Source organism: Zootoca vivipara, chromosome 7 (assembly GCF_963506605.1).
Source record: "Zootoca vivipara chromosome 7, rZooViv1.1, whole genome shotgun sequence".
Lineage (NCBI taxonomy): Eukaryota > Metazoa > Chordata > Lepidosauria > Squamata > Lacertidae > Zootoca > Zootoca vivipara.
The window spans coordinates 53414639-53442411 of record NC_083282.1 but is presented as its reverse complement, the minus strand read 5'-3'; the positions used below and the strand labels follow the sequence as shown (position 1 = coordinate 53442411).

At 46.1% G+C, this 27773-nt stretch overlaps 2 protein-coding genes across 3 annotated transcripts in view; one reads left to right on the top strand and one right to left on the bottom strand.

Annotated features, from left to right (window-relative positions):
• The window catches only part of CCND3 (cyclin D3), an 85545-nt gene extending 72008 nt beyond the window's left edge, over positions 1-13537 (top strand). For both annotated transcript variants that reach the window (XM_035121863.2, XM_035121862.2), the window contains 3 exons: positions 3531-3690; positions 4508-4650; positions 12105-13537. In XM_035121863.2, coding sequence (XP_034977754.1) covers positions 3531-3690; positions 4508-4650; positions 12105-12275 — 474 coding nt within the window. In that variant the 3' untranslated portion in view covers positions 12276-13537. The remainder of the gene's footprint in view (positions 1-3530; positions 3691-4507; positions 4651-12104) is intronic.
• Positions 13538-17133: 3596 nt separating this feature from the next.
• On the bottom strand, positions 17134-27130 carry BYSL (bystin like). Its single transcript, XM_035123893.2, has 8 exons — positions 27040-27130; positions 26237-26613; positions 24874-25036; positions 22521-22659; positions 21978-22111; positions 20156-20316; positions 19287-19389; positions 17134-18811 (listed from the first exon to the last, which is right to left on the bottom strand). Exons 2-8 carry the CDS (start codon positions 26517-26519, stop codon positions 18463-18465), a joined length of 1332 nt encoding a protein of 443 aa, XP_034979784.1. The 5' UTR covers positions 26520-26613; positions 27040-27130; the 3' UTR covers positions 17134-18462.
• Positions 27131-27773: the final 643 nt, after the last annotated feature.

The following is a 27773-nucleotide window of genomic DNA, read 5'->3' as shown; positions in this document are numbered from 1 at the left end:
GAATTTATCCACTTGAAGGAAGCTGGGTTTCCGTCCATGGCTATTATCTAAGTTGCCTTGCACTTCATTCATTCAGCCAATTTGCTGCGTGCACATTTAGCTGCAGAGATGGCCAGAGGAGCATTTCATGTCAGCAGGTCACAAGGTCTTTGGCTTGATGGGATCTGCTTTCAAAGTTCATTCAATAACCATCAGGTGTGCCTAGCACTTGGGATTTTTGCTCTCAAAGATGCTCTGGACTGCTCCATAGATATCAGAGACTGTTTCTTCCCAAAGATCGTAAGCCAGGGGTCCCCAAACTAATGCCCAAACCAATCACCTTCTAAATCCGGTCCGCGGATGATCCGGGAAGCAGCATGTTTTTACATGAGTAGAATGTGTCTTTTTATTTAAAATGCATCTCTGGGTTATTTGTGGGGCATAGGAATTCGTTCATTTTTTTTTTCAAAATATAGTCCGGCCCCCCACAAGGTCTGAGGGACAGTGGACCGGCCCCCTGCTGAAAAAGTTTCCTGACCCCTGCGCCGTAAGCCATGGCATCACTATGGGGAGCAACAAAACTTTCCCAGTGTTTTAGAAATCTGTTGGGCTTTGATTGGCTCTTTATGAACTTCCCTGGGCATGAAGTGGTAGAATGAACGGTTCCACTTCAGGTTACAAAGAACGTGTGTATGTCACATTTTTAATGCTCCCTGATATATAACATTTCCTACAAATAGGGAACAAAGCATAAGACTAAGAGAGGGCTAACTTAGGATGTTTTCTCTCTGATACGCTAGTATTTTTATCTATAAAGGCACCACATACATTTGAGCAGAATATTTATTTGTGGTGATTATTTACATTGGAGAGCATTTAAAAAATGGCACCCCTCTGCCTGCAGCCTGACGGTCCACTCTGCTTCTTCAGGATTCTATCACTTCATTCATCTGCCTGCAAAAACCAGACAGCTTCTGTTTCTTAAGGCTACCCAGTAAGCACACTTCTTTTTCAACTTGGTAATGTGGGTGTGCTAACACTACCCTAAGCTATGAAGGGTACTGCTTGAAATTGTTTCCGTTTTCACCAAGGATTATAGCACCTTTAGCTTTCCTTTCTTGCAGAAGAGGCAACAGTACACATTCAACTGAAGTTTCCTATTTCCACAATGGACTCCTTTCCTCCCTGTTTCACTATCCCTTGCTGAGTGGGTTGGGTGGCAAACTGCATCTGGGACAGTTGTCCTTTTCTGCAGTTTTTTTCCCTGCTAGTGTCATGTGTAGATATGCTGTTTTTGATGTGAAGAAGGAATCTGTTCCATAAATTAACGCATGGTGTAAAATTGCACTGTCAGGGTGCCTTTGGGACATCTTCAGAATCAGGATTTTAAACCCAAAGAATTTAAGAGGCACCTCTGTGACGTAGTGCTGTCCATATATCTGTGGCTTACGGTAGCTGCTACCAGTACTATCCCAGTCCTGGCCACCATGTCTCCCAAGTGGCTGATTGTGCAGCTGTAGGAAACATGGTGGCTGGAGCTGGCCTAGTGGCAGCCACTGCAAGCTTCCAGAGAAACATGGGAGAAAGAAAATGGGTGGTGAAGGCAGGCAAGAACCAGAGAGCCAGTTGGAGATGCTTTAGAGGCCTGATGCAGCTCATCGGCTGCCTATTGAGAAATGTCTATAGAGGAAGTTGTGGTATTGAAAGTAAACTAAGGGTCCCATGGAAAAAGATGTAGAAAAAAAACCGATGAGAAAGCAGGGGTAGGCATGCGCCGAGTATATTCCAGAACGTTGTGTGTTTAGCCCTGTCCAAGATTCAGAAGGGTTCATGTGCAAATTTTACATAAGTTGCCCAGGTCTGTATTTTCCCCCCTCCAGGGATTTTGATACAGAAGAAATGCAAAACTGCTCTTGAATCGCTCTGGGATTGATCCAGAGTAAATTAGTTGCCCTTGGGGCCCCAGTAAAATCAACACGACTTGTTCCCATTGAAGCGAATGGGATCTAACTGCAACGTACTCAGTTTGGATCCAGCTCTCTTGAGTTTAGAATGCAGTTTGGGCTTTAGGCACAAAATATGCTGATAGGGCAAATTGGAGAGGAGACACATGCATGCAGAATGCCACAATTTCTCCCTTAAATGGCTTTTCTCCCTCAGGGAGAAAGTGGGTGTTTGGGGTGGGGGCTTTCTATTCACAGCTATGCAAGCATTCAGGTCCCCTGTCTCTATCTGAAGAACTGCAGTGGTAGTTATGTAACATCACTGCTGTCCGGCATGCTCCGCTTTCTGTTCTGTGTTGGCGGTTGTTTTCTTTTAAGTGACCCAAACTGAGCCTGTGAAGTGTCAGGGGAAAGTTCAGGAAAAGGATGTTTGCTGTTTTGAGCAAAGTGCAGTAGCTCCTCTGTTCCATTTCCATTTGCCAGGGTTGCTTCTTCCTACAACTAAAGCAGTTTGGAAACTGCCATGAACTGGCATTGCTACAAGTGGAAGGAGGCGATAAAAGCGGGATACCTTTTTAAGCAAAAGGGGAAGGCAGCTTCCTTGCTGCTCACCCCCAAAGCACCTGAACTTCTGAGGTGTTGGGTCTTAATAATAATTAAAATAATAATAATTTTAAAATACACATGCACACCTTGCATCACGGAGTTTCTGTGGGCATCATGGACTGGTGAATGTTAGCCAAAAGTGAAGTTTGCTCTCCACAGGGCTAGTGCACCAGTCCACTTTGATGTGTCTAATTGACTGTATTCTGTGCTTAGATGGGAAATCATGGGTGGGTTTGGATGTTGTATAGCTCTGCTTTCTCCTTAAACCTGTAAATTCATTCCTTAGGAGAGTATGTAGAGGGGAAGAGAGTGGTCACTGCATACCATGAGCAATAGCAGAAGACATACTTGCCTGCAGTTCCAACTAAAGGGCGGAAGAGGGCAGAGAGCAATAGGCCACATTCTCATGTCACACTCACTATAGTTCTGTATGACATGTATGGGACAGAGTGAGCCTCATGTTTGGCCATTCTCCTGTCCGGCCATGTGGCCAGGGGGAGTTCAGAAATGTTTGCCCTCCACTCTTGCTTGACTCCTGTTTGTTGTGTCATCCAGACCAGCAAACTGAGGTTTATACTAACTGCAGTTACTTTCAAACAAGCCAGCTAAAAACCACGGTGGCTGAAGCTGGCTTGTTTAAACTAACCATAGTTCTGGGTCTGGACAACATAGCATTCTGTGGTTAATTAAGAGCAGAAGTTATGAAAGGAGCATTGTAGAAGCCTGCAGTTTTTGGCTAATACATCAAGCCACTGTGTGATCTCTGTCTTGCAACAGGATTCAATATATTCCTATCTTTATGAATAGTAGCAGATTCCACATTATCTCCACAGGACTATCCCAGCAAAGCAGGTCCTTTGCATCCCCGATCATTGACTGTTGTGACCTTTTGTTGATATGTCTTACGAAATACATCATGTGTCTTTTGAACCACTGTTTTGTAGTGTGAAGTTGGTCAAAAAGGCCCATTCTGTTTTAACACTCTCTTGTGTTTTCATTCAGGACTGGGAGTTTTTAGTCCTCGAGAAGCTAAAGTGGGACCTAGTGTCAGTGATAGCCAATGACTTCTTGGATCATATTCTCCAACGGCTCTCACTTCCCCAGCAGAAGGTGGACTTGGTGAAGAAGCATGCACAGACGTTCATTGCATTGTGTGCTACAGGTATGTGGTGGCCTTCCCTGGAATGGTGGAGCATAGTTAAATTACAGGGCTAAAATGAAACAGAACTTGATTTTTATCCCTAGCTATACTAAACAAATTATCAGTAGCATCTTAGGATGTCATTTTTCAGAGAGACGCAGCTTATTCCCATTGATACCAGAACCCTTGACCTCTTTGGTTTCTCATGACTGAGAGGCAAGGATGATGAATATTAGACAAACTATTGTTTATAAGGTTTCCTAGTTGAAATATGTCACAAAAAGCCACATTGCATATTAAAGACACATCCACCCCAGCACTCTGCTCACAGAAGCATCTAGCATTTGGCTACTAAAATAATTAGCTCTCCCTTTGATAGACTATTGCAGAGTGCTGTTTTTGTTTGATTTGAATGAGAATGCAATGTGTAAGCCCACGAAATAGAATGGTAAAATCCATTTGTCCATCTGAAGTTAACGCCCCAACACAATGGGGGGTGGGAGCTCCTCTCAACTCACTTTCTTCCTTCACATGAGAAATGCCTGAAGAGGACTTAAGTGTTCCTTGGCCAGGCCACTCCTGGAAAACCTGCTCAAAATGTTCTGTTGGCAAACTATTTCCGTAAGTGTAATGGATTGCGTGTTTTTAAGATACTGTAGCTGGATGATGGGAAGCGAAGGCCTAGGACCTCTCAGGGGCAACAGGAAAGGCCTTGATGGTAATGTGTTTGCTTGTGGGGTGCTGCTGTCATCACACCTTTGCTGGAAGCTGCAGTGAGCAAAGAATTGGGGTCGCCCTTTCTCCTGACACCCTCTCGTCTTCCTCCTGGAATTTGTAGATTACACATTTGCTATGTATCCCCCATCCATGATTGCTACTGGAAGCATTGGAGCAGCAGTCCATGGCCTCTCTACCTCATCCGATGATTTTTCTGGCGAGGAGCTCACGGAACTGCTTGCTAGCATTACTGGCACAGAGGTGGTGAGTATGTGCTCAGTGGGAAACAGGACTCTGGTGCTGGGGAGTTGATCCTGTCTGTATTTTGCTGTTTGACTCAAGGGAAGTTTACTCTGGCTTCATCTGCCCCAAGTCCAGAGATCTTGCTTTTACTTATGAAGTGGCATTTGGCATCTCTGCAGAAAGTATTGCATGGACTTAATGTGCTGCATCTTCTACCTGCCGACCTCTTTGTTTTAGAGGCACACAACAGCCATGAAATAATATGATGATGATTATTTCAATCCAACCTTTACATTAATTAGATGTCCAAGGCAGCTAATAAGGCCAGGAAAACCTGCAGCAATGAATAGAATCATAGAGTTGGAAGAGACCACAAGGGCCATCCAGTCCAACCCCCTGCCAAGCAGGAAACACCATCAAAGCATTCTTGACATATGGCTGTCAAGCCTCTGCTTAAAGACCTCCAAAGAAGGAGACTCCACCACACTTCTTGGCAGCAAATTCCACTGTCGAACAGCTCTTACTGTCAGGAAGTTCTTCCCAATGTTTAGGTGGAATCTTCTTTCTTGTAGTTTGAATCCATTGCTCCGTGTCTGCTTCTCTGGAGCAGCAGAAAACAACCTTTCACCCTCCTCTATATGACATCCTTTTATATATTTAGAGGATACATTGTAAAAGTACTAGCATTAAGTCCAGGAAGTTCCTGAGCTGCAGCCACCTCTTTTTTTAAGTGTACAAAGCACATGAGGAGACATATGTTTGGGGAGAACCTCTGCTCCGTTCATCTTGGTGGAGTAGCTGCTTTTTTGAGAAGAAAAGCTTCAGGACTGAAAGTTGCTGTCTTATTTTATAACCTAAGTGCACACCTGGGGCATGTATCTTGAGCACTGCACTGTGAAGCAGGAAGGGCCCATTATAACAGAGAGAAATAAAACGGGGAATGGGACAGACATATGCAAGATCGAGCAAGAGGGTCTGTGGCAAGGTAAGGCAATTTGGGGGCATATTTCCTTAACGTACTCCATGCCAGTGACTTACAGTGTAATCCTCTGCAGAAGCTGGCCCTCCTTAGTTCATTGGCCTTGCTCTGCAGTAAGTGTGTCTTAGAATTGTATCTTTAACCAGCCCCCAGGGCCCCTTGCCATATAAAAATCATTCATTTCATCTGAGAAGGGTGCCTTATTAGCAAAATTTATAATTCATTTGATTGTAAATAGAACCCCCCTCGCGGTTTACCAAAAACAAAAACGTGGAAATTGTTGATAAAATACAATGTCAAAACAGGTATTTAAGTACTTAGAACCGTAATTAAAGTTACACTAAAACAAATTAAAATATATGTCAACAAAATTGGTTTTAGCAGATACGCTATTTCTTTTTCCATAGAAATTCACAGCTGTACATGTGGAGGGCTCTTATTATTACATGCAGGCACCAGAAGGGCATGGTCGGTGGGAACAGGGCTAGCAGATGCAGGTCCTCCTTTCACTCATTCACTCACTTAGTGCATGGAAGGGGAGAGAGAGAGAGATGTCTGAAAACCCCTATTGTATCATGTATTGTGACATTCCCCCTTGGGAATGTGTCAGTCCCCCTTGGATGGATACAGCGTGAAAAGTTGCAGTGGAAGGAGCAGGCCCGGCTCTAGGGGTAGTGTCGGTGGCGCCGGGCCGGCAGTAGGGCACTGCGCCCGCCCACCAGGGCGGGGGCGCCGGAGCGATCTCCGTGCCAGGGCGCCCGACCGGTTTCAGACTGCCCTGGGAAGGAGAAATCTGGGCAGCCCAGAAGTGGCACGAGGGCAGTTCCATAACCTGTGTTATCCCATTAGACAGAGTGGGGAAACTTTTTCAGCCAGAGGGCTGTGTTCCCTTTATAGACAGCCTTTCAGGGGCCACATAGAAGCGCTGGCCCTGGCCAGAGGCAAAATGGGTGGGGAACCGAATGTAAATTTCACTTTTGTACTGCAAGCTATAGTCTACAAACATTTGTAGCCCTCTTTATCCTCCATCCAGACAACCAGGAAGTATTATTAAAGGATGCACTCCTGCAAATGCTCAGGATACAAAGCAGGGCCAGCTAGGGGTGTGGCCTGAGGAAACTCCTAAGGACCTGGCAGAGAGGTCTGGAGGGCTGCCTTTCTTCCCCACCCCACCCCTGCTGTAAGAGCAGCCATTCCAGCTTGTGACGTCAAGGACAATGAACCTTTTTTCAGCAACTTGGAGACTAATTACTTAACTTGGCATGAGATTCTGCACGGAACAGCTTATTTCATCATGTCCGGGTATCCATTGAGAAGAGCCCATTCTTTCTTAAACTCCAGTCTGATGCGGAAGGGCTGCATCCTCCAGAAACGGAAGACACCATTGGCTTTCTTCGCCTACTCAATGCAAAGGCTGCATGGTTGGCAGGCTTTCCTCTCTATCCTTCCCTTCCCTCCTGATTCCCAAGCTAGTGTTCACTTCTTGGTCCAGAGCCAGCGCAGGTTTCTCTAAAGCCCAGCCACGTTTCCCAAATGTGCCGTGCCAGCTCCTGGCCCGCTGCTGAATGTGTGATGGCTGCATGATGCAGGTGGCTCTCCCACCGATGGCTTGCATGAGGTCCCAGATCAATTGCTCCTCTTTGTCCCGGGTACACAGGAGGCCTTTGAAAAACAGCCATTCACCTGAACGGACAGGTGTTAGGGATTGGGCTGGCCAATGGGGAAGGAATAGAACCAGCTTAGCATCTGTCCATGTGGCATGGTGTCAGATTCCTGTCAGGGGCAAGTATGGAGTCCAAAGAAGTTCATTTCAAGCAAAATTCCAGGGCCCTCCCTGGGTGCCAGAGGGGCATCAGAGAGGAGGGGGAAGCTGGGCTTTTCATGTCTTCCGCTACCTGGCAAAAGCTGAAAGGCGCGGAGCAAAGGCTCTGGGATTGGACCCCTCCCGCAAATCCAGCCGTCACCGCTTGACAGTCGTGGAGCAGAAACTTGTCTCTTGCTGGGTTTTCTTTGGCTTCTTGCCCTAGTCTCTGAATTGCCCGCAGTCAGCTGCTTGCAAGCTGCTGCTGTGAATGAGGCGGAGTTTGAATGCTGGTCCTGTGAGCACAGTTGATCGAAGACAGCAGAGAACAGGTGGGAGGTGAGGAGAGGATTACAAAAGTGACCCATAAAGAGCAGATTAGAAGCACTAAAAGTAGCCAGGGCTTGGTGCCACAAAGAAGCTTGGGCCTAGCCTACGTTGGAACGCTGAGCTTATCTTGCTGGTTGGGTCTTTCCCTTGCCCAGTTCCTTTTGGCTGCTCTTCCGCTCTTTGTGTCTTTTTGAAGTTAATTAGAAGGCAAGCTCGGGGTGAAGATGCCACTGTGGTGTCCCCTGCCATCTCACCTTCCATGCGTAACAGGCTTTTGCTGAAGGTTCAGTGGGTAGGGGCTTCAAACTGTGACTGTTCTCACTTGGTTGGCCCTCTTGAGGTGAAAATGCTACTTCATATTAAATAAGCATACATCACTAAAATCTGGGTAGGCTTTCTGGTATTTGTATTAGGCCTGCTTCATTTTAATAGATGCTTCCATGATGTTTTGCCTCCAAAGGTACCAGTCCAGTTAAGATGCTGTGCTTGGAGCCCACCAAGAAGTTTGGCTAATATCAGTCAAAGGGTTCATGGTTTGGTTGTTTTGCTGGTTACCTCTTGAGCTGTTGGTTACTGTGCAGGTTCCAGTGACCCAGATAGTACCTATTTTCTTCTCTGCCAGTTCATCTTCCATAGTGAACATGCATCCTCAAGGCTAGATAACATCTTCAGTCGTAATCTTTGATTTCTGCTGCATTCCAGTTTTGCTTGATTTTTACTTGGAGTCAGGAGAACATGCCCTCTGCATCTACTTCAGAACATGAGTTTAGGTTGCTAGTCTGGGACTTTGTACATACTGTCCATAGCTATTCAATCTTCCTGTTTGGGGTATCTGTCTGTTGCAAGCCACATCACCCGGCACAACTTTTAAAATCCCAAGACTTGAGTTTTTGTTCTCATGTTTCTAGTCCTCAGTGTCAAAGAAAGTTAAGTGTGAGATTGAGGGTAGTGGAGACCGGCTCACAAACGAAAAGGATGCAGAATAGTACTTGTGTGATCTGAACTTATCTTATGCCTCCTATATCTTCCCCACACCTGCATGCTTTCCTTTCTTATCAATATGTCAGTTTCATCCATTTCATTAATTGCTTTTCAGGGTTAGCTGAGGATAAAGATATTTAGATACGAATTGCTTTGTTCATTGGTGTTACATCACATTAACTAGCATGTTACTTCCCACTCTCCATCCCCGAGTTGCCCCATGTCTTGTGCTGGCATCTCTTGCCTGCAACTCACCAGACACTTCCAGAAGCTCAGAAACATGCTTTGGAGGGTCAGTTTGAATATTTATGCCTGGCAATAGGCCATGCTGTTCCTGTAGACATACAGTACAGCACTGGTTCATCATAGCCACATTGCAAGGTCACAAGTTCTTTAGAAGGATGCCTTCCATCGGTTCATCAGTGCTAACCCGATGGCCCTCCATATGTTTCTGGCCTTCAGCTCTCATTCACATGGCCAGTGGTTAGGGATAGCATTATCTGGGGCGCCAAAGATATTAGCTGCCTTGTTCTCCACTGAGCAGTAGCACCTCTCCAAGGTACAAGACCGCCCTGAAGAAACTGGAAATTCAATTTGGGGTTTTCTTCATACAACACATGCGTTCTACCGCTCTTAAAAGTCCCTCTGTTTCTGAACAGTGCTGGAATCCCCTCTGCAAAACAGACTTGCAAGGTTCAATTCACAAAAAAAGCAGCTTTTGGTTCCCATGCACAAACCCTTACAAGTGCTTCTGAATTCCTTTAATCAATCCTCCTCCTTTCATAGCGTTCCTTCCCTTGCACCCACAAACTGGCCAATAAATTTAGAATGGCCTTTGCTGAGCCCTGGCTTCTGTTGGGTGGAGGTTTTAGAGGCCACAGTTACTGGAACTGTCTTGGGGAAGGAGTGTTGGGTGTTGCTATTTTTACTTGCCACATCCTCTGTCAATTTCTAAGAACTAAACGTGGATTCTTTGCAAGATTATGTATGTGGCAGGATCCTGCAAACGGACCCAGCCTCGGGGAGCTGGCTGGGGATCCAATCAGAACCCCCGATGCTCTGCAGTGCAAAATGTCAGGTTTCTTGTAAGCTGGGGCAAGAGGGCGAACCCTGGCCTTTAGAGGAGGTGGTGCAGCAGCGATAGGGTCCATTGGGGCTCACCACCGTGACTCATTGCAAAACAAGAGGGGTTTCCTCATCTCAAATCGTTGCTGTATGCAGCTCCTCCCAAGCATAAGGGCAAGATTCCCCCTTGCATTAACGCAATTGCCTTGGCAGTAGCATTCTCAGTCACATGCAGGCTAGTGCATTCAAAGTGGGGTGGGGTTCAATGTGCTGCTGAATACTTTCTAGTGCTATGACGTAAAAGCAATTAGCCTTCAAAGAAAGTTCTAGAACAGTGGTTCCCAATTAGCTAAGTAGTGCAGACCCCGTTTTCCAAAAGCCATGCCATGGACCCCCTACGTTTGAAAATTTTGATATTTCTGTGGTAGTTTTTGTTTATGTGGGGGGGGGGGGAACAGGACACATGTCTTCTGACCCACATGAGAGTCAGAAGATATCCCGGACAATTGACAAGTACGTTCCATGGACCAACCAATTGAGAACCACTGTTCTAAAAGGGTCTTGGGCTTATATTCTAAGACAGGTTTATAGATTATAATGGAAGCTTTGCATGGTTAGGGAGTGGGTGAATGGGGGGGCTGAACATATTGCATGTGTGGAGTAGCTAGGGTTGAAACCCTACATCTTTCAGGTACTTAGTACAGCAATCAGTTGTTTGGGGAGGGAATTTTTTTTGCAATGCCTTACTTGTCCATGGAAATGTTTCCATTTTCTAAATTCCTTAGTCACAAGGATGGGTGCCAGTTGCAAATAAGTAAGAGGCAAGCTTGGCAGTTTTGAAGTTTTTAGCTTTGCATAATAAATATAAGTAAAATAAACACACTAAATTGGATCACTCTGTAGGATAGGGTTGGGGAATTGGGTCTGGCCAGTGGGCCAGATCTTTATCTCCATGCCAAGCCCCCCCATGAGCCAAGTTTGACAGGTGGGTGGGGTAATGCACTTGTCAATCAACTGATGTCACAATGACACCTGGTGATTCCCTTTTTGACTGCGCAGTTTGAAATCAAACCACAAAGGTAAAAAAAGTGGACAGCATTTCCCTCTCACTGACTATCAGCTGATTATTGTTTCTTGGGAAGCACTGGATGCAGAGCTTGCAAATCCCCTTGCACAGGACTTCCCAAGTGCCAGCAATCAGCTGATTAGCACAACTTTGCAAGCCCTGAGCAGAAAAAGCAATGATAATCACTAGGGCAAATGCTGACTTCACATAGAAGTTTGTAAGGCGTGAAGTGGTGGTGACCGACCGGGAACAAGATTTTGGTTGAGTAAAATGTTGACCCCAAGCATACAGAAGCTCTAAAAGGGGAAAAATCTGTATTAGGGGGCACTAGAAAAAAGGACTGACAAACTGCCAATATCATAAAAGTGTTACACAAACACATGTTGTCACCGCACTTGGACTGCTATATTCAGTTCTGGTGGCCACATCTCAAAAAGGGTATCATAGAGCTGGAGAATGTTCAGAAAAGGGCAACTCGCTAAGTGAGGAAAAATTACAACATTTGAGGTCTTTTATGGTTAGAAAAAAAGGCAAGTAAGGAGGAGCAGGGTAGAGGCGTATTAAATTTTGCAATGTGGAGAAACAAAAGAGGTTGCATGTCTCAGAGTTACAGCTATGATGTTGCTCTCCCGTCCTGCTTGCAGGCTTCCCAAATGCACCATGTTGGCTACTGTGAGATCTCGATGAGCCTTTGGTCTGATCTAACGGGCATCGTAGTCTTGAGAACTGCAGACTTGAGACTATTGCCATTGAATTTTTTAATAAATATTTTCAAAAGGCTCCAAGGGACTCAGAGAAGCCACATTCAGACTCAATATTTGCTAGATGTGTGGAGGCACAACTGTAGGGTAATTTAACCTGCTGGAATTCATATCAAAACACTATTTTTTTCAAGTAGAGGCATAGTCTCTGCCATCAGGTACTGGTCACCTATATAGAATGCTTGAGCCTGGTTTCAGGCTTAGGATACAGAACAAGGAAAAGGTATTTTTAACCCTACTTTATAAGACCTTCCCATTCATACATATCTGAGAATAATAGAATAATCAGAACTCTACTAGGATGCTAGTTGCCCCGCAAACCCCTTTGCATAAGCTTGAAGAAGGAATTCACTGTGAATGTGCTCCTTCCCTGGAGTGAAAAGCCTTTCCTCAGAACCAACCAAAGCATAGACGTTTGAAGGAGCTCTGTTATTGCTGCAGTGAAAATTTAAATGGAAATGAACAGCACTCCCTTCCTCTTCTCTTTCCCAGGACTGCCTGAAAGCTTGTCAGGAGCAGATTGAGGTTGCCTTAGCAGAGAACCTGAAACAGACCTCACAGACTCGGCAAGAGTACAGCCCCTCCAAGGATGCCGCTTACCCTGACAGCCAGGATGTCAGCCTGACCAGCACACCTACGGATGTCACAGACATCAACCTGTGACCAGCCCCTCCCTCTAATCACCCAGCTCCCAGCAAGTAGAACTTAACGCAGGAAAAGAAGCCTCCCGGAACATTCTGCCTGTGCAATGTGATCACTGAAGAAGAAGGGGAGTGGGAGAAAATGACCCCATGAGCATAACCTTTGGGTCTTGGAGGAATGGCGTGGGAGGGACTCCAAAAGGGAACAGGCCCCTTGCAGTTGGACTGTTTCTGCCTTGCTAGCCTGGTTTTTCAAAGGATCGGGGGACCTTCCTGTGGTGTTTTGAGCCATGCTTGCACTCGGGAAGGATAGGTGAGCTTAGCGTCAGTTCAAAAGTTCTTCAGTTTGGGTTTGCTTTGTTGGAGGACGCGCTGCTGATCACTGCTGTTTTGTCCCAATCTTTGCTGCATGCCTGTTGCATGTGTGTCGAGAGAGAAAACGCACTTTTGTTATATAGACCGCCTTCACCTTAACATGAGGAAGTTGAAACATGGACCTGAGACGTCCTTGGCTGAAGCCGCTCTGCTCATGCAGCCATGTGTGGGCACCTGGGAGAGAGAGAGACCAGGCTATATTTAAAGTCCAGAACTGGAATCTCTTTACCAGTCCCAAGGAAGTCTTAGCTCTCCTTTGATTATTAATAGCAGCACAATCCATTAACCCTTCAGAGTCTTTTAGCCCGTTCAGGACAAATCAGTGGGTTTTGGCTCGCTTTTTGTAGGTGCTTGTCAAGTGCTGCTTTCCATATGAAACATTGGGGGTTGGGGAGAATCCCCTCTTCACTAGATACCCAAGGGGGGAATTTCTACTTGCTGCACCAGTTGCCTTCTCTTACTCCTGTGAGACCAGAGTTACTTTTATTTATTGTAAGGATCAAACCTTACAAAGCCACAGAGCACGATCAGCTCAGTAGGGTATGTTGTCCTGATTCATCCCTTTTGCCATATAACAGAGTGCCTTAATGTCCTTCCTCGTCCTCCTTCATGCCTCTGGGCTGCTTACTTTGATAGTGTCAAGGTCATTCCCAATCAGAGTACACCCAACAAGTGCTGCTATACTTGTATGTACAAATCCCTCCTGTCTTCACTGCCAAAAAAGAAATACAAAAGGGCAGGAGAGCTACATGCAAGGGGTGGGTGATGGAGGAGAAGGAAGTCCAGCTAGACGGAATATATTCTGAGCAAGTAATAAGGGGGTTAAGAGTGATCTCTTTCCCCTAAAGAGTTTACAATATAATGAGCTGCAGACTGCACTGGACGAGAGAGTTGTATTGTTCTTGTGTGTTTTGTTCAGGAAAAAGGTGTGTATGTGTTTTTCCTAAATGCTGCTTTTATGAGAGACTTTAGAAACCTTTGGTGTGGGGGAACTGTAGCAATGGGAGCAAACTTTGTCTTTTGAATTCTAGTGGCATTTCATTATTCGACCCTCCAGCTGGAAAAAGAAACATGAACTGATGCTACCTAAAACACCACTGGAGACCTTGTCACCTTGGCCAACAGGAAAAAGCCTCTCTTTTACTATGTTTTTGCCTTTTCTTTTCCCTCATTGTGCTTACGCCGATTAGTCATAATTAATGTGCTATCAGCATTTCTGATAAATAAGTCTATTGGAACAAGTTTGAAGACAAGAGGAATGTATTTTATAGATACATCCACCCAACTATATATTAGAGCTTTGAATAAAGTTTGTCAATATGAGATAGTCACTGTCACTCGAAACCCTCCTGTTAAGGAAATTGTACCTTACTGATATTTTACCATACTGCAATAAAGCATTTTTTAAAACTGGCACTCTTGCCTTCTTTCCTGGGTGAAGGAAATAAGACTGAAAAGAACCAAATGCATCTAAAAATACAGCTTGCTTGACTTGTTCCTCTAAGAAAACTGGCCTGTTACAACAACAATTTATTATTTATACCCCGTCCATCTGGCTGGGCTTCCCCAGCCACTCTGGGTGGCTTCCAACAAAATATTAAAATACAGTAATCCATCAAACATTAAAAGCTTCCCTAAACAGGGCTGCCTTCAGATGTCTTCTAAAAATCTGGTAGCTGTTTTTCTCTTTGACATCTAGTGGGAAGGCGTTCCACGGGACTGGTGCCACAACCAAGAAGGCCCTCTGCCTGGTTCTCTGTAACTTGGCTTCTCGCAGCGAGGGAACCACCAGAAAGCCTTCAGCGTGGACCTCAGTGTCCGGGCAGAACGATGGGGGTGGAGACGCTCCTTCAGGTATACTGGACCGAGGCCATTTGGCGCTTTAAAGGTCAGCACCAACACTTTGAATTGTGCTCTGAAACTTACTGGGATCCAATGTTGGTCTATCAAGACTGGTGTTATGTGGTCTCGGCAGCCGCTCCCAGTCACCAGTCTAGCTGCCGCATTCTGGATTAGTTGTAGTTTCTGGGTCACCTTCAAAGATAGCCCCACATAGAGCGCATTGCAGTAGTCCAAGCAGGAGATAACCAGAGCATGCACCACTCTGGCGAGGCAGATGAAATTGGTAAGCAGCTGCCCTGAACACAAAAGTGACCTGCACCTTCATGGACAGCTGCGAGTCCAGAATGACTCCCAGGCTGCGCACCTGGTCCTTCAGGGGCAGAGTTACTCCATTCAGGACTAGGGAGTCCTCCACACCCACCCGCCTCCTTTCCCCCAAAAAACGTACTTCTGTCTTGTCAGGATTCAACCTCAATCTGTTGAGAATAAAAGAACGCTTTCTTGATTTCTGCCTTGCTAACGTAATCCACTTTTAACAATTCGATTCGGACAAGCTGATTTCCTTCATAATTTTTCCAAGGACGACCACACAGTTGCTGCTTCCTACAAGCTATACAAAAGAAGTGACCCAAGACACTGATGCAGTCAGCTTGCCGGCCATCCTTCTGCTCTACCCCAAGCCACTCGCTGCCCTGGCATAAATAAGAGCTTTCTCCTTAGCTTGACTTCTTTCTCCAACCCGAGACCCATCCTTGCAAGTTTGTCTTAGGCACTAGGCATGGGAGATCTCCAGCTGTTCCAGCACTAGGCAGCTTCAGCAGGCTCATTTACCAGCTCTGCATGGAGTTAACAGCTTTCGCCTGTGACCGCTTCGGCTAAGTGATGCCAAGTAGATAGATGGGAGACGTGCAAATTGTTCTGTAATCTGCGCTTGGGCAAGAGGCTGTCCTAGGGGACATCTTCCAGCGCAAACAAACTTGCTGCACAGAGGAGCCACTCAACCAAATCTCCCCTGGAGCTAAAAGCTGTTCAAAACCAATTGCTCTTCTCTACCCAGCTGCTGCTGGAACAGCACACAGCGCGTCTGCTTCGTGAACATGAGCATCAACGCTCAGACATTTAATGCAGCTCTAGGGCTGCAAAGCACAGGAGGCCAACACTGCTGGCACCTTACCAATAGGAGAGGTTTGCCCTCAGAGATCCTCTCCTTGTTAACAAAGGTTAGAAACTTGGCTGCAACAGGACCCTGAGCATCTAGAGCAGGCATCCCCAAACTGCGGCCCTCCAGATGTTTTGGCCTACAACTCCCATGATCCCTAGCTAACAGGACCAGTGGTCAGGGATGATGGGAATTGTAGTCCAAAAAATCTGGAGGGCCGAAGTTTGGGGATGCCTGATCTAGAGCAAGGATGGGCAGCCAGAGGGCAGCACAGAGCCTTCCTTCACTCCACCAATGGCCTGGCAAGTCCCCAGAGAGCTGTGCCCACTTTTCCCCACTGCCTAGCTATCAAGCTGGGAAAAGATTGCTGTTCCCATGCTGCTAATAGAGGGAAGCCAAGGAAAAATATACCGTGGAAAGCAGCCATTATGGGAACAGGCTTATTAGAGCACCACAAGTGATTGTTCACAGCTGTTTGTAGTTCTCAGGGGACACCTCGAATTCAGCAGCACAAGAACCTAAATATTGCTGCAACTTGAATTGTGGTCCAATTTACCAGACCATTTTAGTAATGAGGGAGGAGGGAAGTGGTGGGTGGGGTGGGCACACACAAGTTGTAAAAGACTAGAGCCACAATCTTTAGTCACCAAATGTGGTTGGCGTATTTTAGAAGCTTTTCATCACTTAACAAGGTGCCCTTGATTAACTAGGAAGCAATTGCATTTAATAGTGCAGGAAGAAAGCACCATCTTTTGAAGTGGCACTTCTCTCCTCCCACAGAGGAAGGAATAGGCAAAGAGCTTTGAGCCACAAGCCTCCAGTGGAGATCCTTCACCTTGAACAGTTGTGTGACAGGCAGAAATGCAACACTCAAAAGGCCTTGCAGCTGGAGATGTGGTTTAAGAGCCATGAATGCTCTACATGTATTCTATACTGGAACACCCAGGGCTTACTTTACACATATGTTCTGTCACAACGATGTGTGTACTGAGCATGTTACACTGATCCTGGCCAGACCACTGGCTGCCAATTAATTTCTGGGCCCAATTCAAAGTGCTGGTTTTGACATATAGCGCCTTAAAACAGCTCAGGATTGCAATACCTCAAGAACTGCCTCTCCCCACATGAACCAACCTGGACTCTGTGATCATCATCTGAGGCCCTTCATCATCTGAGGCCCTTCTTCTTGGACCTCCACAAAAGGTCCAAAAGGTGGCAGTACAAGAACGGGCCTTTTCTGTGGTGGCTCCCCATTTGTGGAATGCTGTCCCCATGGAGGTTCACCTGGTGTCTTCATTACATATTTTTAGGTGCCAGATCAAAACCTTTCTCTATAAACAGGCCTTTGTCTGATTAGCATTCCATGGCCTTTTAAATGTGTTTGTGAGAGCGGGATTATTGACTTGCTTTTATTATGTATTTTGTGTTCTCATTGTTCATTTTTCTGTTGTGCTCTTTGGATGAAGGACAATATACAAATTTAATTAATTTTCTGAAAAAAAGATTGCTGGTTACTCAGATATTTATTCTAGGCATTACATGTAATTTCAAACTTATGCATCTCATTTGGGTTTATATACCAGCAGTATGGGTATATAAGCTCTAGCACGCATTTATTTTTAGAGCTGTACTATGAATAGCCTTAGAAGCCCAGAAAGCCAAAATCTAACCTTCAAATGTATAAATACCCAGCTGACAGATCTACCTATAAACATCTACCTAGAGGGGACAGGGAAAGAGACAAGAATATGGGGTGCTCAGCTGCAGCAACCTGATGACATACATGATGGCTGCTGCTTATATGGGAAAACAATAGGAAGAGCATCAAATTAACCGAGGGTGGGGCAGCAGGGACTCCGTGCATCTCAAGTGGCAATGGCTAACTTGTTCCAGGAGTCCAAGTCTTCTTCAGCCAATCTAGCTATGTGGGGGTTGAGCAGCCCCACCCCAACGCCCGAGGTGGCTTCATATCATCACAAAAGATCCCTGGAGCATCTCTCTATTCCAGTGCTGGAGTAGCTGGACTACAACTCCCACCATACACGGCAATTTGCAATGTTGGCTGAAGCAAATGGGACCTGGGGATTCCAACAACATTTGGAGGGCAAGAGGCTTCCCACCCGAATGCAGTTTTCCCCAACCGACAACCAGGAAAGGCAAGTGGATGGCCAGTTCGGGAGTTTATGGCTCTCAGGCACACTTTGTGGTGCTTGGGCTGTGTCACCCTCAAAAGCAAAGCAGCCCACATTCATCACAGAAGGGTGACAGTCAACCCAACAGCCCCTGCAAGACCAGCAGCAACATGCAAGATGCCACCTCAGAGCCAAACCGGCCAGAAAGGCTGGATACAGCTCACAGGCCACCAAGACTGGTCCCCCCCTGCTGTAAAAGGGTAAGATTCTTGGCTACCAATACTTCCATTGGAGGCCAGATCCTGCAGTTGGTAGATGCTCTTTCCTCCCTACTAATCTGCAGCTCAACAGTTTATCTCCCTGCTGTTGATCAGCAACTTGCATCCACCAGCACCTCAAAAGGGGCAAGAGTCACTGTAGCCCTTTAACAGCAGCTCTATCGCAAAAAGGGGAACCCATTTCTCATGGGAGGGATGCTGGTTTCTAATCACCATGAATGCATGTCGAGTCAAAAGGGGGCAGGGGGCTTACATATACTTTCATCCCTACATAAATAAGGCTTCTGTGAATCAAAGCAGTGCGGGTACAAACCCTATTTGTTCGACAGTGTGCTGTAGTTTCAAGTTCAAACCAGAAGCTTCCTTTGACTCAGCAGTTCTGCCATGATCACAATCTGTGGAGTCCCCCTTCCCATCCTCTGTTCACTCCATTGCCGCTGGCTGCATCCCCTCCACGTCCCGACACTTGGAGTTCACTAGCTCCCTGCGGATCTCTGGAGAGATCTGGGGGTGGCTGTGAAACTTGAGCAGCTCTAAGAGGGCTTCTTTCTGCTCCGAGGACAGGTCCTCTTTGTATCGCTGGGCAAAGGTCAGGAGGCACTGGTGCCAGAGGACAGGCAGGGTGCGCCGGTCCGTCCGGAAGGCGAGGAAGTGAAAGACCAGGGCATCCACCACACGGAAAGGCAAGGCGTACTTCTTGTCAATGAGCAGGCGGAGAAAGATGCTGTTGGCGCCACTGTACTCCATCTCGGCAATCTTTAGCATAGCAGCCCTGTGGGGGTAGAGGAGGGGAAGAAAAGGAGGAGGAGCAAATGAGGCTTTGCTGCAGGTCCACACCAATGGATGACCCTCCATTCGTGAAAGCCAAGGGAAGAGAACAAGTGACACAAGGAAATCGCCATAGCTTAGTTAAGTACTCTCTGGCAGGTTCCTTTGATAGTCACACTGCAGACCCTCAGCCCAGCTACAAGCGTGGCTTCAGAATACAATCTGTAATGGGGAAGCCCATGCAGGCGTAGGAAGACTTTCCCCGAGACAGCAAAGGTGTTTCTGACCCCCCCCCCCCGGAGGGTGGGGGAGAGAGAGATGCATAGGAGAAAAGTCAGGAAAGCCTATCCAGTCCTAACATTCCAGAGTGGCTGGGGAAACACAGCCAGATGGACGGGGTATAAATAATAAAATTATTTTTTATTGTTATTATTAGTGCAATTTTCCTCCCAACTCGAAATTAGCCTAACTCTTCTTACCCGGAGTGAAGGACAGGGATAGAGCACTTGGTGAGGATGCTGCCCACAATGATGGCTTCTCGCAGTGTGCATGTTCCTGACTCACATATGGGGAGGAGGATCCCTGGGGAGATGACAGAGGTGTGGGGGGGGGGGGAGAGAGGAGCATCATATAGTCATTTCATACAGACACAGAAAGTATTTGATCAAAGGCTGAAACTATTTTTTAGGGGGGGGGAAATAATTCAGTTCTTTCGCATCTAGAAGGCTGGTGCAAGAATATGCAACACACACACACCTCACTAACAACACCTCAATATTATTTATCAATAAATTAAAGTTTAAGAATAATTCACCAAACCCAGAAGCAGGTTCCCCTTGAGGCTTTCCTCCTAGCCTGTCTTACTTCTGGGACTGGAGCCTGTCAGAGAGAAAACTGCCAACCGGGGGGACAGGACAGAGCAGCAGGAACGACCAATTTTCTTTGTTTCCACTCTGTGACAGGTTGGTAATAATTTCACTCATAATTCCATTCTGTATTTGGGGTTTTATTGTTGAAAAACAAACCCTCACAAAATATGCATTTAAATGCATATTTATCAAGTGCATATTTTGATAAGTTTCAACTACCGTGAACTGTGTTCCAGAGGCAGCAAAGGTTCCAAACGCCAGTTGCTGGAAGCCACAGGAGGGGAGAGGGCTCTTGTGCTCAGGTTCCGCTTGGGGCTTTCTCTCAGACCTCTGGGTAGCCACTTTGAGAACAGGATGCTGGACCAGATGGGTCATTGGCCTGATCCAGCAGGCTCTCGTGTTCTTATAGTGAAATATATGAATCCCTAGATAAACCTTATTTCCATGTATTCTTCCTCCAAGGTCAACTTTCCACTAACCTTTGAACCAGGCCCCAGGCTTGAACAAGGCCTTTTTCAACGCCATGTAAAGATGGAAGTTGAGGCGCTTATATTCCGCAATGTCATCTCTGACTCGAGGGAGAAGCACCAGATTGTAGAACCTCTGGGCCATCCTCTCTTTGAGGTTAGAGGAAAAGATCCTAGGGAAAGGAACAAAGGCATTTGGGGAGAGGGTGGAAATGGAGAAAAAGAGAAGCAACCCGAGTTAGGATAGTTGGGGAACTGGTCAACTTCCCTCCTTGTGATTGCACTATGGAATACATGTATTACTGCAGCATTTCTTGTTGTCCCCCCCCCCATCTTGACTTTATACTTCAAGCTTTTGAGGCTGCGGAATCATTTTTATTTATCTACACATTTCTATGCTGCCTTTTCGACCTAACCCTTCGTGGTTTTGGTTCCTCTTTACCAAATAAAGCAACAAATTACAACTGTATAAAATAAAAATACAATCCAAAACAAGGACAGCAGCACACACAAAAAGCCAAATCCTTAAATTCTTCATAAAAAAGAAAAGAGATGTCCAGGCAAGTTATATCAGAGTCAGGCAACTAGCCATGCACCACCACCACCAATTCCTTATGTGTAAGAGGAGATTCGTTTTAGGAATGGCCTGTGTCTTTCGCCGGAGCTGCACACTGCACTGTGTATCACCAAAGAGGAAGAGGAACCAAAGTTCTCTCTCCGAGAGAACACGGAACAAGCATCAGATGCATACACTTGTGGCTTCCTCCCAGGGCCCACTGTGCTGTATCTCAAGAGCTCTAAGTGCTAGTGCTCTGTTTGAGGTCCTCCTGGCTCAAAGACATGGTGCTAGAAAGGTCCCCCCTCCAGTTTAAATACTTTATTGAAATTCATAGATAACATAGACAATATACCAAGATGAAAACAATCGTGTACAAATAATCTTATATATGTTTACAAAAATTAAATTTAAATTAAATTTATGCAATCTCTTTTTTCCTATCTTTTTGCTAACATAGAATAGACTTCCTATCATTTCCCGATGCATATAACCTTTCTGGTGATGAATGTACTTATCATCATTACCTTACTCTTTCTGTACTTTCTAATACTTTCTTACAACAATTCGTACCTTTTTGCTAGTTTCTTAACAGTTTGTTTAGACAAGGGTCATTCAAATGCTGCCATAAATAGAAAGGTCATTTTTTAAATCAGACACGGCATATTCTCTTTGTTCCTGCTTGGATACACTTTGTCAAATAACAGGTTTCTTTTTACAAGAGGAGCCTCATGCACTGCAATACTGGGCAGGAGTAGTTGAGTAGATGGGCGGAGGGGTGCTGGTGGTGAGATCAAAGCAACCTGACTGCCCACACAATGGGGAGTGGGGCAGAATCTGATCGCGTGCCCAGGAATTTGATGGGTGGTTTTCCACTTCTGAAAAGCAGCAAACCTAAGTGCAGGGTGGTGTGTATGTGCATGCATTAAAAAGTGCAGTATAGTGCTACGATCCCCAAATGAAAGAAAAGGAGCTATTGAAAATATAAACACAAATCGCTCTGTAATCAATCCACACATTTACTTTCCCCATGTGTAGGACAGTGATATTGCAGAAATAAGTATCAGTATTATTGAAACAAGGACTTTCATTTCTGTATGTAATTGAACATAAGGACATATCTGCTGCATAGTGCTGTATTTTGGCTATTCGACCTACTGCAGGATGATCAGAGCAAAAAGCAAGAATCAAAGGAGTTGTGGCAGCTCATGGGATGGGGCAGGATGAAACCTTCAAGACAACACATTATTCCCTGCAGTGGCACAGATGGAGTCCTACCTTGTTGCCTGGTACATGGCAGCTGCTGTCCACGTTTCAGGCTCTGTGATATACAGGATCTGCTCCCAGTTGGACAAGGCTGGGATGATCTTAAATGCTTTAGGCAGTTTCCCACTCCTATATTTTGACAGCACCTGAAAAAGAAATGGGGGGGGGGGGATGAATTTAACACGGAGAGGCAGACAAGGCTACTTTATTCCAGGGTTTATACCCATTGTTTAAGAGATCTTCAGTGAATGTATTTTAAGAAACATTCAGATATGATATTCTTAATTTTCCACATACTAGCAAAACCTGTACCAGTCTATCGGCATGGAAACAAATTCTAGTTAATATTCATCATCTTAACCTAAAGTGCTAGTATGGAAACACAGCCAATAGCTGCTCCCCACCCACACCAATCATGCTATGGGTGGTGAATCAGAGCAAGCAAAGAGTTGCCCAAAACTAAGATTTGTAAACGCTGCAGCAGCTGGACTAAGTCCAACCTGATGTGTGCAGAAGCACACACACCTATTTGCACAGAAGTAGTATTACTCTTACTTCTTTGACACCCTTGTAGACTTCCAGGACACGGGGATTAAGCTGTGGCATGGGCCGACCAGATATTTCGGACATCACAGTTTCCACCTCTGTCTGCTTCTCAGTGATCTTCTCCATGATAATGTCTGCCAAGGTGCGCCTAATGGGTATCCAGAGGAAACAATATGGATCAGGGAACTTGGAAAGCTCATTGGCAAATCAAAGCAGCAAAGGCAACAATAAGTTTGATTCCCAGCCCAGCGTTTAGCAGGGGAAATGAAGTTTCCACATGTGATATCCCTTGCTCACATGGCTGCCCACCTTTGCTAAGTGGACTGTCTGCCACACTGGTATTGTTCAGTGAAAAAGGCTGTTGTGCTATACAAAAAAGCCTGAAGGTGGCAACAAGCATCTGCTGAGGAACAAGATCTTGGGGTTCTAGCTCAATGAAGATATTGACAACAAGAACAGGCAGCTCTCAAAAGTTTTAAAGGTTAAATTAAAATTTCAGTTCACAAAAATAACATGATGCCAAAAGAGAGTTGTCAGTCCAAATCTATTTTGCATGAAGAAATTCTAACATGGGTAAGTCATGTGAGGGCCATAGGGTTCTGCTCTGCGTTCCAATCTCGGAGAAAGGAAACTTGGTCATTACTGGGCATGCCAAACAAAATGGGCTGAGAATTGTGCTTCCTGCCACCAGCGCAGTATCAAAGACGGCATGCCTAAAATAATAACTAAAGCACCATCTACTGGTTAAAACAAAAACAAGAACAAAATTGAAAAGTATACTTGAGTGCTAGCTTGCTTTACTTATTGCTGAGAATCTGATGAAATCATGCCAGTTCCATAAGCAAACCAGTGCCAGAATTCTTAGATGAGATATTCCGTTAAGGGTCAAGTTCACACATAAAAGTATTACTGTAATACTAAATGGCTTCAACTCAATTGTTCCCTTCTCCGCATACATTAGCAAAAATGTGCAGATAGTCCAATATAGAAAAACACAAGGTACCTAGTCACCTGGGGGCCTTAAACATTCAAATATTTTTCCTGTACAAAGCTTGACAAGTTTTTACTCCCCTACGTAAGACTGCAGTTGTTACTGGGATGTCAGTGGCTTCAGAAAGCAGCACCAAGACATGTTGTGTGTACAGAGACTACCAGCTTATGTGGAACTCTATCAGAGGTGGGCAACCTTTGCCCCTCCAGATGTTGCTGAACTACAACTCCCATCATCCCTGGCCATTGGCCATGCTTTTCGGGGCTGATGGAAGCTGCACTACAGCAACTTCTGGAGAGTCAAAGTTTCTCCACTCGTGGACCACAGGCACATCCAACACCACAAATGATCATAAGGAAGGAAAACAACCACTGTGAAACTCTCTCATATTCTCTTTCGTCACTCAGAACCCCCTCAAGTATAACCAATACAAAATAGACACTTGCGCCCAGGGCTCATTGAAGTGATGAAACTCGGGGTGAGGGTGGAGGTAAAACCATATAACTTAGTCACCTAGAAGCTTAACAATTTCAAATAGTTTTATAGTCCTGTACACAGTTCAACGAACCTTAATCCCCTTCCAGAAAGGAAATGGCTCACAATTAATTTTACATTGGCTAACTGTCTTAGAAGAAGGAGGACATTACACATTCTTTAAAACTGCATAAACGAGAATGGACAAGGGGGTAAGGGAAAGAGTATACATATATCTTCCCTACCAGATGGCTGTCCAACAACATAGTCTAATTCAAGCTCAATTCACTCAAAGAGACAAAAACATGAACAGCTTTACTCCACATATGCTCACTCGGGCGCTTTTACAAGTCCCACACAATGTCCATTCTGTCCTTGTACGGTAGGTACTGCCGTACTGAAAGTTGGTTCTTTACACTATGGAACTCCCTGCCCACTGACATTAAGCAGGTACCTTCTCTGTATAGTGTTTTAGCACCTGCTAAAAACATTTAAGTTTAGGGAAGCCTACCCAGACATGAAAAGTTGACATGCATAATGTATATACAGTGGTACCTCGACTTACAAAGGCGATCCGTTCCACGGCGCTCTTCGTAAGTCAAAACCTTCGGATGTCGAAGTGTCCATTTTGCGCTTTGCGCATACCACGCGTGCCACTTCTGCGCAGGTGCAGAACGCGCGCATGGCGAAAATACTTCCACGTTTGCCGACTTCGTAAGTTGAAACCTTAGGAAGTCGAGGTACCACTGTATATATTTAAACTGATTTGATTTATATTTTTATTTAAGTCAATTTGCTATTCATGTCTAACTTTTTACAACTAAGCAATCTATAAATACTGCAACATAAAAAATAAAGTTCAAGCAACTGCCAGGATTTGAGCACTCCAATGTTTACCTCAGTGGTGGATTCTTGTTCATGAACATCTCAATGGCTTTTTCATCCTCTGGATTCACAGTTACCTCCTCACAGTACTCTCCTTTCCCCATGGCTGCAGCTTGCTCCAGTGTTGGCCACTCATCATCATCTGTATCTGAATCTCTGTCCTTTGAGGCAGGTCCTGGAAAGAGTAGAACAAATACAGATTTGGATATTTCATCAGAATAAACAAATCCTGGCTCAGTGGTAGAGCATCTGCCCTGGTTTGATATTTGGCATCACTAGATAAGGCTGGGAATGTCCCCTGTTGGAAACCCTAGACAGCCACTGCCAGTCACTGTCGAAAATACCGAGCAAGATGGAACAATGGTCTGACAGTATAATTCAGCTTCCTATGCAGCTATTTCTTTCAGGTCTCGGAAACTCAACAAAAAAGAGTTATAACTATAACACGTGGAACCTGCAACAAAGCACTGAAGTGTGAAATGCTCCTTCTTCAAATATCCAAAAGGGCTGTCACATGGAAGATGGAACAAGTTCGTTTTCTCCTGCTTTGGAGGGTAGGCCTCAAACCAATGGATTCAAGTTACCAGTACAAGAAAGGAGATTCCAACTAAACATCAGGAAGATCTTTCCGACGGTAAGTGGAATGGGCTCCCTTGGAAGGTGGTAGATAGACTCTCTTTCATGAGAGGTTTTAAAGCAGAGGTTTGATGGCCATTTGTCAGGTATGCTTTAGTTGAAATTCCTGCAATGCAGGGGGTTGAACTAGATGCCCCTTGGGGTCACTTCCAACTCTATTCCAACAATTCTATGTTTCCCATTCTCTCGCCACTGTTTTCTGTTCCTCCCCCACCCAAGTGGGTGAGCATTCTCTGGCCACTAAGCACTGACTATTGGGTTTGTTCACAGGCCTCCCAGAGCTTTATAAGCTACAACTCCCACCAGCCCCATCTATGATAAGTCGTTTATTTCCTTGACATCTGACGGGAGGGCGTTCCACAGGGCGGGCGCCACTACGGAGAAGGCCCTTTGCCTGGTTCCCTGCAACCTCACTTCTCGCAATGAGGGAACCAGCAGGAGACCCTCCGAGGAGGACCTCAGTGTCCGGACTGAACGATGGGGATGGAGACGCTCCTTCAGGTATAGCATAGCAAGAGCAGGTGTTGCAGCCCAGCGACACCTGGAGGGAACCAAGCGGGGAGGAGGAGGTTGGCGCTCAGAGAGGGGTCCTTCCCAGCCCCACCTGAAGGTGCAGGGGGGTTGGAGTCAAGCTACCTGGCATGCAAAGCAAGTGACCGCCCCGCCCCCCCATCCCGAGCTGCGGCCCAGCCTCCTTGCTGGCGAAGAAGAGACCCCGGCTAGCCCACGGGACGCTCACCCAGGACAGTGGTCTTCGCCTTCTCGGGCTCGCCTCCGCCCTCGGCGCCGTGCTCGGCCTCCAGCTCCTCTTGCTGAATCCGAGCCTGCTCCAGGATCCTCCGGGAGAGCCTCTCGTCCACGTACTCGTCCTCGTCGCCGCCGCCATGCTTCCCCGCTTTGCCCCGGCGCTTCACCCGCGTGACAGGCTTCACGGAGTCGCCCTGGAGGATCTGCTCGGCCAGCGGAACGGACGCCGCCTTCGCCGCCCCGCCGGAGCCCCTCGAGCGCTTCACTTTCGGCATGGTGTCCCCTCCGAGCTGAAGAGCCGGCACACGTGTGAGGAGGGGCAGTTGCAAAGCGCATGCGCGCTCATGGAGCACCCTTCCGACTACAGAGCTATGAATATTAAAGAGACGTGTCATTGCCCGGATAGGCGGTTTCCGGGCTCCCGTTGAAATCTACGGCAGAGATTTTTGCGGCATCCCCAGCTATTGAGGCATAGTCAGCCTCACTGCTTATGGCGAAAGCTTACGGTGAAATAAATTGTGTTATGGTGAGAGAGGTTGGGGTTGGAACACAAGCGAACACAAGCGACGCTGACACAAAACCCCACCACCCGACCAAAACCCCACTCACCATGCCCCCCTCCACCTCTTTCCCCCTTTTCTTCCTAAGGTAACACTAATGTCTCAACAAATGAAACTGATCTGTAGAAAATGTAACTTGAAAAAAGAGACATTGCACATACTTTTGCAAACCAAGAAATCTTTAATATAAAAATATCTTTTTAAAAAAATACAAATAAATAAATTGTGTTAGTACCGGTATTTGTGAGTTTGCTTAAGTGTGGACCACCCTCTTGGTTTCTGCTCAGAGAAGCCATTTTAAAATGCCCCTCGGGGCCGGAAGTGACAGCTGCCCAGAGCAATCAATGGAGGAATCCCAGGATCTCACGCTGGCGGCGCTGCGGTGTCCGCTCTGAGGCAAATGGCCGCGGCATTTCCCTTGCTAACGGAAAGCTTATTTCAATTCGTGTGAAGAAGCATCCTCCTCCCCCTCAAAGGAACCCCCCCCCATATGAATAGCTCTGCCTGTTCAAACTTCAGTGGCGATGCAGCCCCCTGTCCTCACACTGCAGATCCGTGTTTCAAGCCGAGGCTGAGAAAAAAAACATGCCCCACAACAGCTCTGTGGTGTTGACGTTGGGGGCTTGACAACACCCCTGTGGTGTAGGAATACTCTCAGGGTAGGTGGGGTTTGAAGCTGGAGCGGCATGGCAGCAACACAACCCTGCAGTATCATCGCAGGTTACAGCTGGTGCTGAGACTGGTTTGGCTTTGCAGACCAAAATCCCACTCAATTAATACTACGGCTTATAGCTGTAGCGTTTATTTATTACATTTTTTAATTTAAAAACCCCCGCCTTTCTTCTACCGTGGAGCTCAAGGCGGGGTTTCCTGCTGGTCCCATCCTCGGGCAGGATGGCTTCATAGATGCCCATTGCTCCTCTCTGGACGGTGCCTTCTGCATTACCTGCTTGGAGCACCAGGTGGCTG

What these genes read in the sequence shown, in the direction of transcription:
- BYSL (XM_035123893.2), bottom strand. Translation starts at nt 26,519, where the DNA reads ATGCCGAAAGTGAAGCGCTCGAGGGGCTCCGGCGGGGCGGCGAAGGCG. An exon ending in AACAAGAATCCACCACTGAG is followed by an intron (nt 22,660 to 24,873) that starts GTAAACATTGGA and finishes GATACCCATTAG; the next exon opens with GCGCACCTTGGCAGACATTA. An exon ending in GCCATGTACCAGGCAACAAG is followed by an intron (nt 20,317 to 21,977) that starts GTAGGACTCCAT and finishes TCCTTTCCCTAG; the next exon opens with GATCTTTTCCTCTAACCTCA.